This window comes from Oncorhynchus nerka, linkage group LG19 (genome assembly GCF_034236695.1).
Source record: "Oncorhynchus nerka isolate Pitt River linkage group LG19, Oner_Uvic_2.0, whole genome shotgun sequence".
Lineage (NCBI taxonomy): Eukaryota > Metazoa > Chordata > Actinopteri > Salmoniformes > Salmonidae > Oncorhynchus > Oncorhynchus nerka.
Genome location: NC_088414.1, coordinates 38,099,477 through 38,115,587, shown reverse-complemented (window position 1 = coordinate 38,115,587; position 16,111 = coordinate 38,099,477). Strand labels below are relative to the sequence as shown.

The window sequence follows — 16,111 nt, the reverse complement described above, 5'->3', positions numbered from 1 at the left end:
TGACACTTGTAAGTTCTCCTGAAGAGAAATATACTGAAAAACCCTATGTGAACCTGGTATATAGAATGTTTGACATGTTTTACAAGGGGCATGAGTCTGAAGTACAGGGAAAGAGAAGGGGAAGAACTGACTCACTTAATTACACCATGCCCCTTTCTAAACTCATTAAAACTCTCTGATCCTGACCACCGCCCTGTGTTTTATCATCTGCTATCTAAGCACACCTTATCAGGAGACAAGATAACTGCAGAAAATGTACACATGGCCCTTCTCTAAACCTGCAAAGTTGCACTTTGGCAGAGCCTAAATTAATTCAGGTTCAGGAGTAAATGGATAAGACTGCAGCCAGTCCACAGCCCTGACTAAGTCATAAGCAGCAACAGGTTATGTATGTTAAGTATTTGTATATTTATTTTCAGTTAAGTATGCTATGTTGTAGGTTTTCCTACTTACAAAGCATGTAGAGGTCTGTAATTTTTATCATAGGTACACTTCAACTGTGAGACGGAATTAATTATTTAGTATTTTATTGCATGACATAAGTATTTGATCACCTACCAACCAGTAAGAATTCCGGCTCTCACAGACCTGTTAGTTTTTCTTTAAGAACCCTCCTGTTCTCCACTCATTACCTGTATTAAATGCACCTGTTTGAACTCATTTCCTGTATAAAAGACATCTGTCCACACACTCAATCAAACAGACTCCAACTTCGACACAATGGCCAAGACCATAGAAATGTGTAAGGACATCAGGGCTAAATTGTATACCTGCACAAGGCTGGGATGGGATACAGGACAATAGGCAAGCAGCTTGGTGAGAAGGCAACAACTGTTGGAGCAATTATTAGAAAATGGAAGAAGTTCAAGATGACGGTCAATCACATTCGGTCTGGGGCTCCATGCAAGATCTCACCTCGTGGGGCATCAATGATCATGAGGAAGGTGAGGGATCAGCCCAGAACTACACGGCAGGACCTGGTCAATGTCCTGAAGAGAACTGGGACCACAGTCTCAAAGAAAACCATTAGTAACACACTACGCCTTCATGGATTAAAATCCTGCAGCACACGCAATGATCCCCTGCTCAAGCCAGCGCATGTCCAGGCCCGTCTGAAGTTTGCTGATGGCCATCTGGATGATCCACAGGAAGAATGGGAGAAGGTCATGTGGTCTGATGATACAAAAATAGAGCTTTTTGGTCTAAACTCCGCTCGCCGTGTTTGGAGGAAGAAGAAGGATGAGTACAACCCCGAGTACAACCCCAAGAATACCATCCCAACCGTGAACCATGGAGGTGGAAACATCATTCTTTGGGGATGCTTTTCTGCAAAGGGGACAGGACGACTGCACCGTATTGAGGGGAGGATGGATGGGGCCATGTATCACAAGATCTTGGCCAACAACCTCCTTCCCTCAGTAAGAGCATTGAAGATGGGTCGTGACTGGGTCTTCCAGCATGAACAACAACCCGAAACACACAGACAGGGCAACTAAGGAGTGGCTCCGTAAGAAGCATCTCAAGGTCCTGGAGTGGCCTAGCCAGTCTTCAGACCTGAACCCAATAGAAAATCTTTGGAGGGAGCTGAAAGTCCGTATTGCCCAGCGACAGCCCCGAAACCTGAAGGATCTGGAGAAGGTCTGTATGGAGGAGTGGGCCAAAATCCCTGCTGCAGTGTGTGCAAACCTGGTCAAGAACTACAGGAAACGTATGATCTCTGTAATTGCAAACAAAGGTTTCTGTACCACATATTAAGTTCTGCTTTTCTGATGTATCAAATACTTATGTCATGGAATTAAACGCTAATTAATTACTTAAAAATCATACAATGTGATTTTCTGGATTTTTGTTTTAGATTCTGTCTCTCACAGTTGAAGTGTACCTATGATAAAAAATTACAGACCTCTACATGCTTTGTAAGTAGGAAAACCTGCAAAATCGGCAGTGTATCAAATACTTGTTCTCCCCGCTGTATATACTTCCACCCTCAGTGACTGTAAAGTTTACTTCTCCTATTCTCACCCATGGCCATGACCCAAAAGACAGAAATGAGGAGGCCCCATCTCTGCGCTGAAAGAAAGCTATTGATTGCATTATACTTTGGTAATATTACCTCCAACAATTCCTCCAGGGATTTGACAGGACTGTAGAACTGCGTAGTGAGATTTTATCTATGTATATTATATGTACACCTCACATGCTACCCATAATGCAATTAATATGTTAACTAAGTATATTACAAAGTATATCTGACTCTATTTAACATTATAGTAAAACGATGTGCAATCAAATATTATGTGTTTAGCTGACTAAGGTCAAGAAAGGGTCATGAGAAGCTAATTTCAAAGCAATATTATTATTATAGTTATTTAATAACTTTGTAAAATTAATGGATTCACAAGGTATAAAGCTTAAGTTACAAGGCAATACTGACGTTAATAAAACGTCATTTGAGGGGATAGATCTCAAGGTTAACTTACAAGACAAACCTTGAGCAAAGAGATACTAGGTCAGATGCCTAGGAAATAAGAAAATGTCATACAAGAGAAAGAGAGAGAAAAACAGACCTTCATTCCATCTATAACATCTGAAGGTGTAGCATTTTCAAACCAAAACCAACCACCATTGACCAATCAAACAATACTAAGTTTACAGTAACCTGATCACCCAGGCCCCATCGTCACAGGGTGTCACAGTATCTAACGGCTTGTCTGGGGGATAAAACAAATGTAAATAGACAATAAAACCCCTTTGCAACGAGTCATTTAGGAGAGAGCGTTCATGCTGTACAGATACAAGTTACCACAGAGATCATAAATCCATATAGATCGACAAACATTTCTGCAAAAAGCCCAAAGATAAAGCCTTCCTTGCATTTCTATAGTTTTATTGGGGGTCTCTAAAGCCTGGTTCAGATACAACAGCCGAGACGATACGGTTTTATGTTTTTGAACAAAGTGTGCTTGATCTGAACGGTCTAGTTCTAGAACGTCTCATGTCATCTGCTGGAGTTTCCAAGATTGTCACATCTTGGCCAAATGCTTGCGATGAGATGGGTCCGTTTATTCAATCAGAGAACTGTGCGCTGACGTTCTGTCTTAAGCCAAGCCGCTAGCTAGCTAGCCAAACAGATACATAGCTAGCCATTTTTGTTGCATTTAGTTATCCTAGCTTGCTGATATTTATCTGACAAGTCACATGGTGTGCCCTGTTTTGGTGCATGTATTTTATGACACTTGCTTGCTAAACTTTGTTTCAAAGTTTCCTTCACTTAACTGTATGCCCTGTCTTTAGTCAGCTGTTCTACAACACTGTTGAGGAAAACTTGTTTGAGGAATCAGGCAGAACTCATTTATAAGAAATAATACGTTTATTTGATCAATTGCAAGGAATTATCACTCTCTCAGGATGAACCCGGAGAGTAACTCTCAGGACATACCGTAAAGGAACTCTCAGGACATACCGTAAAGGAACTCTCAGGACATACCGTAAAGGAACTCTCAGGACATACCGTAAAGGAACTCTCAGGACATACCGTAAAGGATCTCTCAGGACATACCGTAAAGGATCTCTCAGGACATACCGTAAAGGAACTCTCAGGACATACCGTAAAGGAACTCTCAGGACATACCGTAAAGGAACTCTCAGGACATACCGTAAAGGAACTCTCAGGACATACCGTAAAGGAACTCTCAGGACATACCGTAAAGGAACTCTCAGGACATACCGTAAAGGAACTCTCAGGACATACCGTAAAGGAACTCTCAGGACATACCGTAAAGGAACTCTCAGGACATACCGTAAAGGAACTCTCAGGACATACCGTAAAGGAACTCTCAGGACATACCGTAAAGGAAATCTCAGGACATACCGTAAAGGAACTCTCAGGACATACCGTAAAGGAACTCTCAGGACATACCGTAAAGGAACTCTCAGGACATACCGTAAAGGAACTCTCAGGACATACCGTAAAGGAACTCTCAGGAAATACCGTAAAGGAACTCTCAGGACATACCGTAAAGGAACTCTCAGGACATACCGTAAAGGAACTCTCAGGACATACCGTAAAGGAACTCTCAGGACATACCGTAAAGGAACTCTCAGGACATACCGCAAAGGAACTCTCAGGACATACCGTAAAGGAACTCTCAGGACATACCGTAAAGGAACTCTCAGGACATACCGTAAAGGAACTCTCAGGACATACCGTAAAGGAACTCTCGGGACATACCGTAAAGGAACTCTCAGGACATATCGTAAAGGAACTCTCAGGATATACCAGAAAGGAATTCTCAGGATATACCAGAAAGGAATTCTCAGGATATACCAGAAAGGAATTCTCAGGATATACCAGAAAGGAATTCTCAGGATATACCAGAAAGGAATTCTCAGGATATACCAGAAAGGAATTCTCAGGATATACCAGAAAGGAATTCTCAGTATTTACCGGAAAGGAATTCTCAGGATATACCAGAAAGGAATTCTCAGGACATACCAGAAAGGAATTCTCAGGACATACCAGAAAGGAATTCTCAGGACATACCAGAAAGGAACTCTCAGGACATACCAGAAAGGAATTCTCAGGACATACCGGAGAGGGTCTCAAAGATTTTACAATCACACAGTCTTTTTATATACTGCATCTACACAAAGAGCTGCTTACCCCTCCAAGGGGGAGGCAACCTTACAAAAAGAGATGAGGGATAATTGTCTCCATTTCCTTAGAAAAAGAATACAAATGAGAATAGGTTCTAACCAATTCTCACAGACTATACAGTGCATTCTGAAAGTATTCAAACCTCATTTCTTCCCTAATCAATCTACACTCAATACCCCATAATGACAAAGTGAAAACAGGTGTTTAGACATTTTGGCAAATTGAAAACTTATTTACATAAGTGTTCAGACCGTTTGCTATGAGACTTGAAATTGAGCTCCGGTGCATTTCCATTGATCATCCTTGAGATGTTTCTACAACTTGATTGGAGTCCACCTGTGGTAAATTCAATTGGTTGGACATGATTTGGAAAGGCACAAACCTGTCTATATAAGGTCCCACACTTGACAGTGCATGTCAAAGCAAAAAAGGAATTGTCCGTAAAGCTCCGAGACAGATCTGGGGAAGGGTACAAAACATGTCTGCATCATTGAAGGTCCCCAAGAACACAGTGGCCTCCATCATTCTTAAATGGAAGAAGATTGGAACCACAAAGCCTCTGCCTAGAGCTGGCCGCCCGGCCAAACCGAGAAATCGGGGGAGATTGGCCTTGGTCAGGGAGGTGACCAAGAACCCGATGGTCACTCTGAGTTCCTCTGTGGAGATGGGAGAACCTTCTAGAAGGACAACCATCTCTGCAGCACTCCACCAATCAGGCGTTTATGGTAGAGAGGCCAGATGGAAGCCACTCCTCAGTAAAAGGCACAAGACAGCCCACTTGGAGTTTGCCAAAAGGCACCTAAAAGACTCTCAGACCATGAGAAACAAGATTCTCTGGTCTGATGAGACCAAGATTGAACTCTTTAACCTGAATGCCAAGCATCACATCTGGAGGAAACTTGGAACCATCCCTACAGTGAAGCATGGTGGTGGTAGCATCAAGATGTGGGGATGTTTTTCCGCGGCAGGGACTTGGAGACGAGTTAGGATTGAGGGAAAGATGAACAGAGCAAAGTACAGAGAGATCCTTGATGATAACCTGCTCCTCAGACTGGGGTGAAGGTTCACCTTCCAACAGGACAACAACCCTAAGCACACAGCGAAGACAACGCATGAGTCTCTGAATGTCCTTGAGTGGTCCAGCCGGAGCCCAATTCCCCAAATACAGGTGTGCCAAGCTGTAGAGTCATACCCAAGAAAACGCAAAGCTGTAATCACCGTCAAAGGTGCTTCAACAAAGTACTGAGTAAAGGGTCTGAATACTTCTGTACATGTGCTATTTCAGTTTTTAAATTTCTAAAAACCTGTTTTTGCTTTGTCATTATGGGGTATTGTGTGTAGATCGGTGAGGGGGAAAAACTATTGAAATCATTTTAGAATAATTCAGTAACATAACAAAATGTGGAAAAAGTCAAGGGGTCTGAATCATTTCTGAATGCACTGTATGTCTAAAATAGAGGAGACATGGGATCTTTAAAGCCTAACCAGAGGAAACTATGTTTCCACATGGCTTTAGTGCCCGAAAGATAATGAGCAATTAATAAATCACTCTTCTGTGTGGTACGTAAAGAGGTTACTGGACAGGTGTGGAAAATTATCCGTGACTAGTAGTATTCAACTCAAGCATTTACATAGCATTAGTCTGTAACAAAACCATTTTGTACCCACAACACAAAATTCTACAACTGGCTAGTTTCAGCTCTTCTCGTCTTTCCTTATGTTGGCTGTTGTATCTGAACCCGGGCTTAAAAGAGTTGTATAGTATGATTGGTGGAAGATATTTCAAATCTGATTCCAGATTTGAATAGCAGAGAAGCAGCCTAAGTTTTTATCTTACTTGTTGGTAAAGCTCTCAACTTAGCTGATTTGTGTTACATTATTGTGATTAGAATGTTAGAAGTCATGGGAGTTTTTAACAATGGTAGCTTTGGAAATTTGAAAAGTAGATTTGTTTTTTTTTAGAAGGTCAAAAGTTTAAAAAGTATAAATGTTATCAAAAGCAAGTTTATCCAGACCAAACTTTTTTTAAAGTTCGAATGGTGTTCTAAGATGTAATGTAGTCCTCGACAGACTAAAACAGTCAGAAATAAATTGTTCAATAAAAAAAAAAATGGGACTACTGAAGCAAATCCCGTTAATGATCTGGATTAATGATTATCACCATCCCTTATATATCTCAAGTTTGTGTATTTCCGAGAGCTTTCTAGTGACATTGTACTCATAGTCTCCAGGGTGTGGTCCAGTCTTGAGCTTTTTATTGGTTAGTGTTTCCCAGTAGTGGTGCCAGTTCCCATTTCTGTCTTTCCCAAATCCATACACATTCACCTGCATTTGGAATGAAGTGTTTAGAGAATTAGTTTAATAACAGTGTTTACAGAAGTTTTATGTATGGCAATGTGATATATTGTCTATGCAGCCTATAGGCCTACATGATTTGGGTGTTTAGTGTTATACTATATGCATTGCGTGGTGTAGCATACAGTCTATCTTGCAGTGACCTGAGAAAGTACCATTCCTAGCAGAGCATGTTTTGGTATTGCTAAACACTGCACAATTTAAACACTTTGCTCTCCAAATACTCTTTCCCTAAACACTCGTGTAAATATTGTACTGTAAATTATTGTCTTATTCTTCTTCTATAGTCTTCTTGTATTTATACTTATGAAAATGTTTATTCTGTTCCATTGAGCTTAATTTTTTACTTATTTCTTATTGTTGTTGCATTATAGAGAGGGAACCTGCTAGTAAGCATTTCATTGGACTGTGTACACCATGTGTATCCTGAGCATATGACACAACTTGAACTTGATGTGTGTTGATATGTATAACGTCTTACCTCGTCACAAATGTGTAGGGCTAATATCAAAGCCATGAATCCGGTGGAGGGGTATTTGCCGTAATAGTCAAGCCAGACTTCATGAACATATTTCATGAACACAGGATTCAGAACCAATACCTGCATGGAATATATTATACATAAACAGCATGATTGAATTAGAAAATGCAATGCAAATAGTCTGGGTAGCCATTTGACTAGATGTTCAGGAGTCTTATGTCTTGGGGGATAGAAGCTGTTAAGAAGCCTCTTGGACCTAGATTTGGCACTTCGGTACCGCTTGCCGTGTGGTAGCAGAGAGAATAGTCTATGACTGGGGTGGCTGGAGTCTTTGACAATGTTTAAGGCCTTCCTCTGACACCGCCTGGTATAGAGATCCTGGATGGCAGGAAGCCTGGCCCCAGTGATGTACTGGGCCAATCGCACTACCCTCTGTAGTGCCTTGCGGTCGGAGGCCGAGCAGTTGCCATACCAGGCAGTGATGCAACCGGTCAAGATACTCTCGATGGTGCAGGTGTAGAACCTTTTGAGGATCTGAGGACCCATGCCAAATCTGTTCAGTCTCCTGGGGGGGAATAGGTTTTGTCGTGTCCACTTCACGACTGTCGTTGTGTGCTTGGACCATGTTAGTTTGTTGGTGATGTGGACAACAAGGAACTTGAAGATCTCAACCTGCTCCACTGCAGCCACGTTAATGAGAATGGGGGTGTGCTCGGACCTCTTTTTCCTGTAGTCCACAATCATCTCCTTTGTCTTGATAACGTTGAGAAAGAGGTTGTTGTCCTGGCACCACACGGCCAAGTCTTTGACCTCCTCCCTATAGGCTGTCTCGTTGTTGTCGGTGATCAGGCCTACCACTGTTGTGTCATTGGCAAATTTAATGATGGTGTTGGAGTCGTGCCTGGCCGTGCAGTCATGAGTGAACAGAGAGTACAGGAGGGGATGAGCACGCACCCCTGAGGGGCCCCTGTGTTGAGGATCAGCGCGGCGGAAGTGTTGTTACCTACCCTTACCACCTGGGGGTGCCCCGTCAGGAAGACCAGGATCCAGTTGCAGAGGGAGGTGTTTAGTTCCAGGATCTTTCGCTTATTGATGCGCTTTGAGAGCACAATTGTGTTGAACGCTGAACTGGAGTAAATGAATAGCATTCTCACATAGGTGTTCCATTTGTCCAGGTGGGAAAGGGTAGTGTGGAGTGCAATAGAGAATGCATCATCTGTGGATCTGTTGGGGCGGTATGCAAATTGGAGTGGGTCTTGGGTTTCTGGGATGATGGTGTTGATGAGAGCCATGACCAGCCTTTCAAAGCACTTCATGGCTACAGACTTGAGTGCTACGGGTTGATAGTCATTTAGGCAGGTTACCTTAGTGTTCTTGAGCACAGACTCGGACAGGGAGAGGTTGAAAATGTTAGTGAAGACACTTGCTAGTTGGTCAGCGCATGTCCGCAGTACAAGTCCTGGTAATCCGTCTGGCCCTGCGGCCTTGTGAATGTTGACCTGTCTAAAGGTCTTACTCACATCAGCAGCGGAGAGCATGATCACACGGTCTTCCGGAAACAGCTGGTGCTCTCATGCATGTTTCAGTGTTATTTGCCTCGAGGCGAGCATAGAAGTAGTTTAGCTCATCCGGTAGGCTCTTGTCACTGGGCAGCTCTTGGATGTGCTTCCCTTTGTATTCTGTAATGGTTTGCAAGCCCTGCCACATCCAACGAACGTCAGAGCCGGTGTAGTACTACTCGATCTTAGTCCTGTATTGACGCTTTGCCTGTTTGATGATTCATCGGAGGGCATAGCGAGATTTCTTATAAGCTTCCGGGTTAGAGTCCCACTCCTTGAAAGCGGCAGCTCTAGCCTTTAGCTCAGTGCGGATGCTGCCTGTAATCCATGGCTTCTGGTTGGGGTATGTACGTATGGTCAATGTGGGGACAACGTCATCTATGCACTTATTAATGAAGCCAATGACTGATGTGGTGTACTCCTCAATTGCAATGGAGGAATCCTGGAACATATTCCAGTCTTTGCTAGCCAAACAGTCCTGTAGCTTAGCATCTGCTTCATCTGACCACTTTTCTATTGGTCTAGTCACTGGTGCTTCCTGCTTTAAATTTTGCTTGTAATCAGGAATGAGGAGGATGGAATTATGGTCAGATTTGTCAAATGGAGGGTGAGGGAGAGCTTTGTATGCATCTCTGTGTGTGGAGTATAGGTTGTCCAGAGTAGTTATCCCTCTGGTCCAGAGTAGTTATCCCACTGACTGCACATTTAACATGCTGATAGAAATTTGGTAAAACTGATTTAAGTTTCCCTGCATTAAAATCCCCGGCTACTCGGAGCACCAAAGTTTTCTTGTTTGATTATGGTGGAATGCAGCTCATTCAATGCTATCTTAGTGTCAGCCTCTGACTGTGATGTTATGTAAACAGCTACAAAGAATATAGATGAAAACTCATGCGGTAGGTAGTGTGGCCTGCAGCTTATCATGAGAAACTCTACCTCAGGCGAGCAAAACCTCAAGACTTCCTTAGATATCGTGCACCGGTTGTTGTTTCCAAAAATACATAGACCGGCGCCCCTTGTCTTACCAGATGCCCCTGTTCTATCCTGCCGGTACATCGCAACAAGAAATGTGAATTATCATTTAGATAATAATTGATTGACTTTTTTGGAGGGGTTGATACGTTTTACATGTTTTTTAGCCTCTAATACAGTGGTTCACAATGTTTTAATAGTCCTGTACCCCTTCAAACACTCAACCTCCAGCTCCACCCCCTCTAGCACCAGGGTCAAGGCACTCTCAAATATTGTTTTTGCCATCATTGTAAGCCTGCCACACACACACTATACGACACATTTATTAAACATAAGAATGAGTGTGAGTTTTTGTCACAACTTGGGAAGTGACAAAGAGCTCTTACAGGACCAGGGCACAAATAATAATATAGTAATAATCAATCATTTAGCTTTTTATTTAACCACCTTATATATAAAACCTTATTTGTTCATTGGAAATTGTGAATAACTCACCACAGGTTAATGAGAATGGTGTGTTTGAAAGGATGCATATTACTCTGCAATGTTGGGTTGTATTGGAGAGAGTCTCAGTCTTAAATCATTTTCCACACACTGAGAATCCACTCTCACATAGGCACGTGGTTGCAAAGGGCAACAGTGTCTTAACAGCGCAATTTGCCAATGCAGGAGCCTCATCGAAACCTGGCAATGGCTTCTGATTAAATTCAATTTTCACAGAACCGCTTGTTGCAATTTCGATGAGGCTCTCTTCTTCAGATATTGGTAAGTGGACTGGAGGCAGGGCATGAAAGGGATAACGAATCCAGTTGTTTGAGTCACCCGTTCCGGGAATGTCCCTGCGTAATTGCGCACCCAGCTCACTCAGGTGCTTCGCTATATCCCGTTTGACATTGTCCGTCAACGTGAGTTCATTTGCACACAAAAAAATCATACAATGATGGAAAGGCCTGTGTGTTGTCCTTGTTAATGCAGACAGAGAAGAGCTCCAACTTCTTAATCATAGCCTCAATTTTGTCCCGAACATTGAATATAGTTGTGGAAAGTCTGTGTAATCCTAGATTCAGATCATTCAGGGGAGAAAATACATCACCCAGATAGGCCAGTTGTGTGAGAAACTGGTCATCATGCAAGCGGTCAGACAAGTAAAAATGATGGTCAGTAAGAGAACTTTAAGCTCGTCTCTCAATTTAAAAACAGCGTGTCAATACTTTGCCCCTTGATAACCTGTGCACTTCTGTATGTTGTAGAAGCGTTACATGGTCGCTGCCCATATCATCGCATAGTGCAGAAAATACACGATTTCAGGGGCCTTGCTTTAACAAAGTTAACTATTTTCACTGTAGTGTCCAAAACGTCTTTCAAGCTGTCAGGCTTTCCTTTGGCAGCAAGAGCCTCTCGGTGGATGCTGCAGTGTACCCAGGTGGCGTGGGGAGCAACTGCTTGCACGCGTGTTACCACTCTACTATGTCTTCCTGTCATAGCTTTTGCGCCATCAGTACAGGTACCAACATGAGCAGCAGCTATGTTTGGCTAAATACGGACCGTTAGTGGAATTCCCATGAGAGAGTAACGGTTTATGTGATTGGATGTTAGTTATTTGACTAGGCTACCTGTATTTGACATTGTGTTGTTATTTCGCTGAACACTAGATGGTTTCATTTTATTTTTGGCAGTGAAACGAGGCTACACAGGCGGGAAAAAAACTCACCCAAATGTATAAATGGACTATTTGAAAATGTGAATCACATTTTTATTTGTGTATACCACGACGGCATTGCGCGTACCCCTACAGGAGGCCTTTTGTCTCTTGCTAGGCCGTCATTGTAAATAATTCTTTGTTTTTAATTGACTTGCCTGATAAAATAAAGGTTAAATCAAAATAAATCAAATAAAAGTTAAATGAAATCAAATGAAGATCCTACATCGGCACTGATGGGCCTCTTAGCATTTTCATTAAACGAACATGGCTCAAAGGTCCCCCCCCAAAACAAAAGGTGTGTCAATGACAACATCCTAGGTGCTTGAATTGTGTTGAGTTTGTACAATAAAACTGGACTACGTTCAAAAATCCTCATTCCGTTTTAGTAATGGGCATACCACCAACACCATAGAACCCCACAGTGGAGGTGCCATAATACCCATAAAACCTAGTGGTCAAGCAAGGAAATGGTTCCTTAAAATAAGGCCTGTGTTTCGCGTAGGCTTACCCTGACGCGACGTTTTGAAAACCATGTAAATCTCTCTCAGACAAGGTGACTTTTATCAATATATTCGGCTCTATTTACTCTCAGATTCAAAAATGCTAATTAGCATCAAAGTAGACATCATGCAAGACTACACATTCCTGCAAGCTCCTGCACATGGAGTAAAGTGAGTAAAGTGAGTTTGGAAAATCTGAAACTATGCATCTTAAAAATAGTTTTAAGATGTCCGTACTCAGAATGAAAATGAATAGGCCCCGAGCGCTGGCATGAAAAGCAAACCACCCTAGACATAAAACCCTTAGGCATCGCCCCAATAGGGTTAACCCACTTGATGGGAATTGTAGCATGGATCATATAGTATTGCTACACTGCCCCCTCTGAACAGGAAGGAATGTCCCTGTGCTTTGATGACTCAGCCACCATATTCAGACCATGTGTTCCCAATGGCCTCACCATTCCCCTTCTGACACCAATGTAGCAAACAGTGATGCAGGGAAGCAAACCCAGGTTGCTTCCATGAAAGGCAAACACCTTACACATTGCGCCAATAACCCACTTGGTGGGAATTGTAAAATGGCCAATATAGCGAGGATCGCTACAATATGGTCACTGTGATAGAACATTTATTTTCATTGGTGATTTTCTGAATTTATCTAAGTCTCATCAAGTAGGCCTAGCCTGATTATCTAGCCTGATTATCTAGCCTGATTATCTAGCCTGATTACCTAGCCTGATTACCTAGCCTGATTACCTAGCCTGATTATCTAGCCTGATTATCTAGCCTGATTATCTAGCCTGATTACCTAGCCTGATTATCTAGCCTGATTATCAGACATCTCCATGTAGACTGGATCGTAAGAGACAATGTTCTTCTGGTAAAGCAAGTACACTTTTTAATTGAACTATTATATTAAAGAGATTGAACAGGATCTTAAGTACTTACAAATTGGTAACATATTGTACATATTGTAAAAGAAGTGAACATACAGTGTATCATAGGAAGTTGTGTACAATTTTCAGGGAGCTGTTTTGCCTCGTGAGCGAGCACTACATTCAAAACTACTGGCTGAAATTATACAAAACCTTTATAACGCATATTTAATCTCAGTATTCACAATAATGGTAGTATTGTGTGCATGTAAACATACTCTGAACAATTCCACGTTGACACTCTTTCATTGCATTGTGTGTGCAAAACACGGATGATGAACACAAGTGAAATTATCAGAAAGGGCTGAGAGTTTCCGTTTACGAGACTTCGCAAATGTGTTATCGAGCATCTGACCAAATGACGCACGATTTTAGGGTCAACCGAGATTAGCCCATACCTAACATCCTCAATTACCTACTATCCAACCGAGATTAGCCCATACCTAACTAACAAACATCCTCAATTACCTACTATCCAACCGAGATTAGCCCATACCTAACTAACAAACATCCTCAATTACCTACTATCCAACCGAGATTAGCCCATACCTAACTAACAAACATCCTCAATTACCTACTATCCAACCGAGATTAGCCCATACCTAACTAACAAACATCCTCAATTACCTACTATCCAACCGTGATTAGCCCATACCTAACTAACAAACATCCTCAATTACCTACTATCCAACCGAGATTAGCCCATACCTAACTAACAAACATCCTCAATTACCTACTATCCAACCGAGATTAGCACATACCTAACTAACAAACATCCTCAATTACCTACTATCCAACCGAGATTAGCCCATACCTAACTAACAAACATCCTCAATTACCTACTATCCAACCGAGATTAGCCCATACCTAACTAACAAACATCCTCAATTACCTACTATCCAACCGAGATTAGCCCATACCTAACTAACAAACATCCTCAATTACCTACTATCCAACCGAGATTAGCCCATACCTAACTAACAAACATCCTCAATTACCTACTATCCAACCGAGATTAGCCCATACCTAACTAACAAACATCCTCAATTACCTACTATCCAACCGAGATTAGCCCATACCTAACTAACAAACATCCTCAATTACCTACTATCCAACCGAGATTAGCACATACCTAACTAACAAACATCCTCAATTACCTACTATCCAACCGAGATTAGCCCATACCTAACTAACAAACATCCTCAATGACCTTCTATCCAACCGAGATTAGCCCATAACTAACTAACAAACATCCTCAATTACCTACTATCCAACCGAGATTAGCCCATACCTAACTAACAAACATCCTCAATTACCTACTATCCAACCGAGATTAGCACATACCTAACTAACAAACATCCTCAATTACCTACTATCCAACCGAGATTAGCCCATACCTAACTAACAAACATCCTCAATGACCTTCTATCCAACCGAGATTAGCCCATAACTAACTAACAAACATCCTCAATTACCTACTATCCAACCGAGATTAGCCCATAACTAACTAACAAACATCCTCAATTACCTACTATCCAACCGAGATTAGCCCATACCTAACTAACAAACATCCTCAATTACCTACTATCCAACCGAGATTAGCACATACCTAACTAACAAACATCCTCAATTACCTACTATCCAACCGAGATTAGCCCATACCTAACTAACAAACATCCTCAATGACCTTCTATCCAACCGAGATTAGCCCATACCTAACTAACAAACATCCTCAATTACCTACTATCCAACCGAGATTAGCACATACCTAACTAACAAACATCCTCAATTACCTACTATCCAACCGAGATTAGCCCATAACTAACTAACAAACATCCTCAATTACCTACTATCCAACCGAGATTAGCCCATACCTAACTAACAAACATCCTCAATTACCTACTATCCAACCGAGATTAGCACATACCTAACTAACAAACATCCTCAATTACCTACTATCCAACCGAGATTAGCCCATACCTAACTAACAAACATCCTCAATGACCTTCTATCCAACCGAGATTAGCCCATAACTAACTAACAAACATCCTCAATTACCTACTATCCAACCGAAATTAGCCCATACCTAACTAAAAAACATCCTCAATGACCTTCTATCCAACCGAGATTAGCCCATAACTAACTAACAAACATCCTCAATTACCTACTATCCAACCGAGATTAGCCCATACCTAACTAACAAACATCCTCAATTACCTACTATCCAACCAAGATTAGCCCATAACTAACAAACATCCCCAATTACCTACTATCCAACCGAGATTAGCCCATACCTAACTAACAAACATCCTCAATTACCTACTATCCAACCGAGATTAGCCCATACCTAACTAACAAACATCCTCAATTACCTACTATCCAACCGAGATTAGCCCATACCTAACTAACAAACATCCTCAATTACCTACTATCCAACCGAGATTAGCCCATACCTAACTAACAAACATCCTCAATTACCTACTATCCAACCGAGATTAGCCCATACCTAACTAACAGACATCCTCAATTACCTACTATCCAACCGAGATTAGCCCATACCTAACTAACAAACATCCTCAATTACCTACTATCCAACCGAGATTAGCCCATACCTAACTAACAAACATCCTCAATTACCTACTATCCAACCGAGATTAGCCCATACCTAACTAACAAACATCCTCAATTACCTACTATCCAACCGAGATTAGCCCATACCTAACTAACAAACATCCTCAATTACCTACTATCCAACATATAAACATATCATGCATTTATCATTGACTGTAGATGTATTAGAACCATAATACATGGTCAACAATGTGACTCACCAAATCTTTGTTGGCCTTTATCTTCGGTCTAAGACGTAAATATGAGCTGTTGAATAAAATAAGACCTACATTTTATCCAGAGTTTCTATGTGATCTTTGAAAAATGCATGGTGTAACAG

At 41.7% G+C, this 16,111-nt stretch overlaps 1 protein-coding gene across 2 annotated transcripts in view; it reads right to left on the bottom strand.

Annotated features, from left to right (window-relative positions):
* The window catches only part of LOC115146848 (CMP-N-acetylneuraminate-beta-galactosamide-alpha-2,3-sialyltransferase 1-like), a 50,828-nt gene that overhangs the window by 22,004 nt on the left and 12,713 nt on the right, over nt 1-16,111 (bottom strand). Inside the window, exons 5-7 of one of the 2 annotated variants that reach the window (XM_029688866.2) lie at nt 15,993-16,038; nt 7,494-7,613; nt 4,128-6,982 (exon numbers count right to left, since the gene is read on the bottom strand). In XM_029688866.2, coding sequence (XP_029544726.1) covers nt 6,815-6,982; nt 7,494-7,613; nt 15,993-16,038 — 334 coding nt within the window. In that variant the 3' untranslated portion in view covers nt 4,128-6,814. Of the gene's footprint in view, nt 1-4,127; nt 6,983-7,493; nt 7,614-15,992; nt 16,039-16,111 lie in introns of those variants that run through there. The other variant, XM_065004928.1, reaches the window with a different exon arrangement.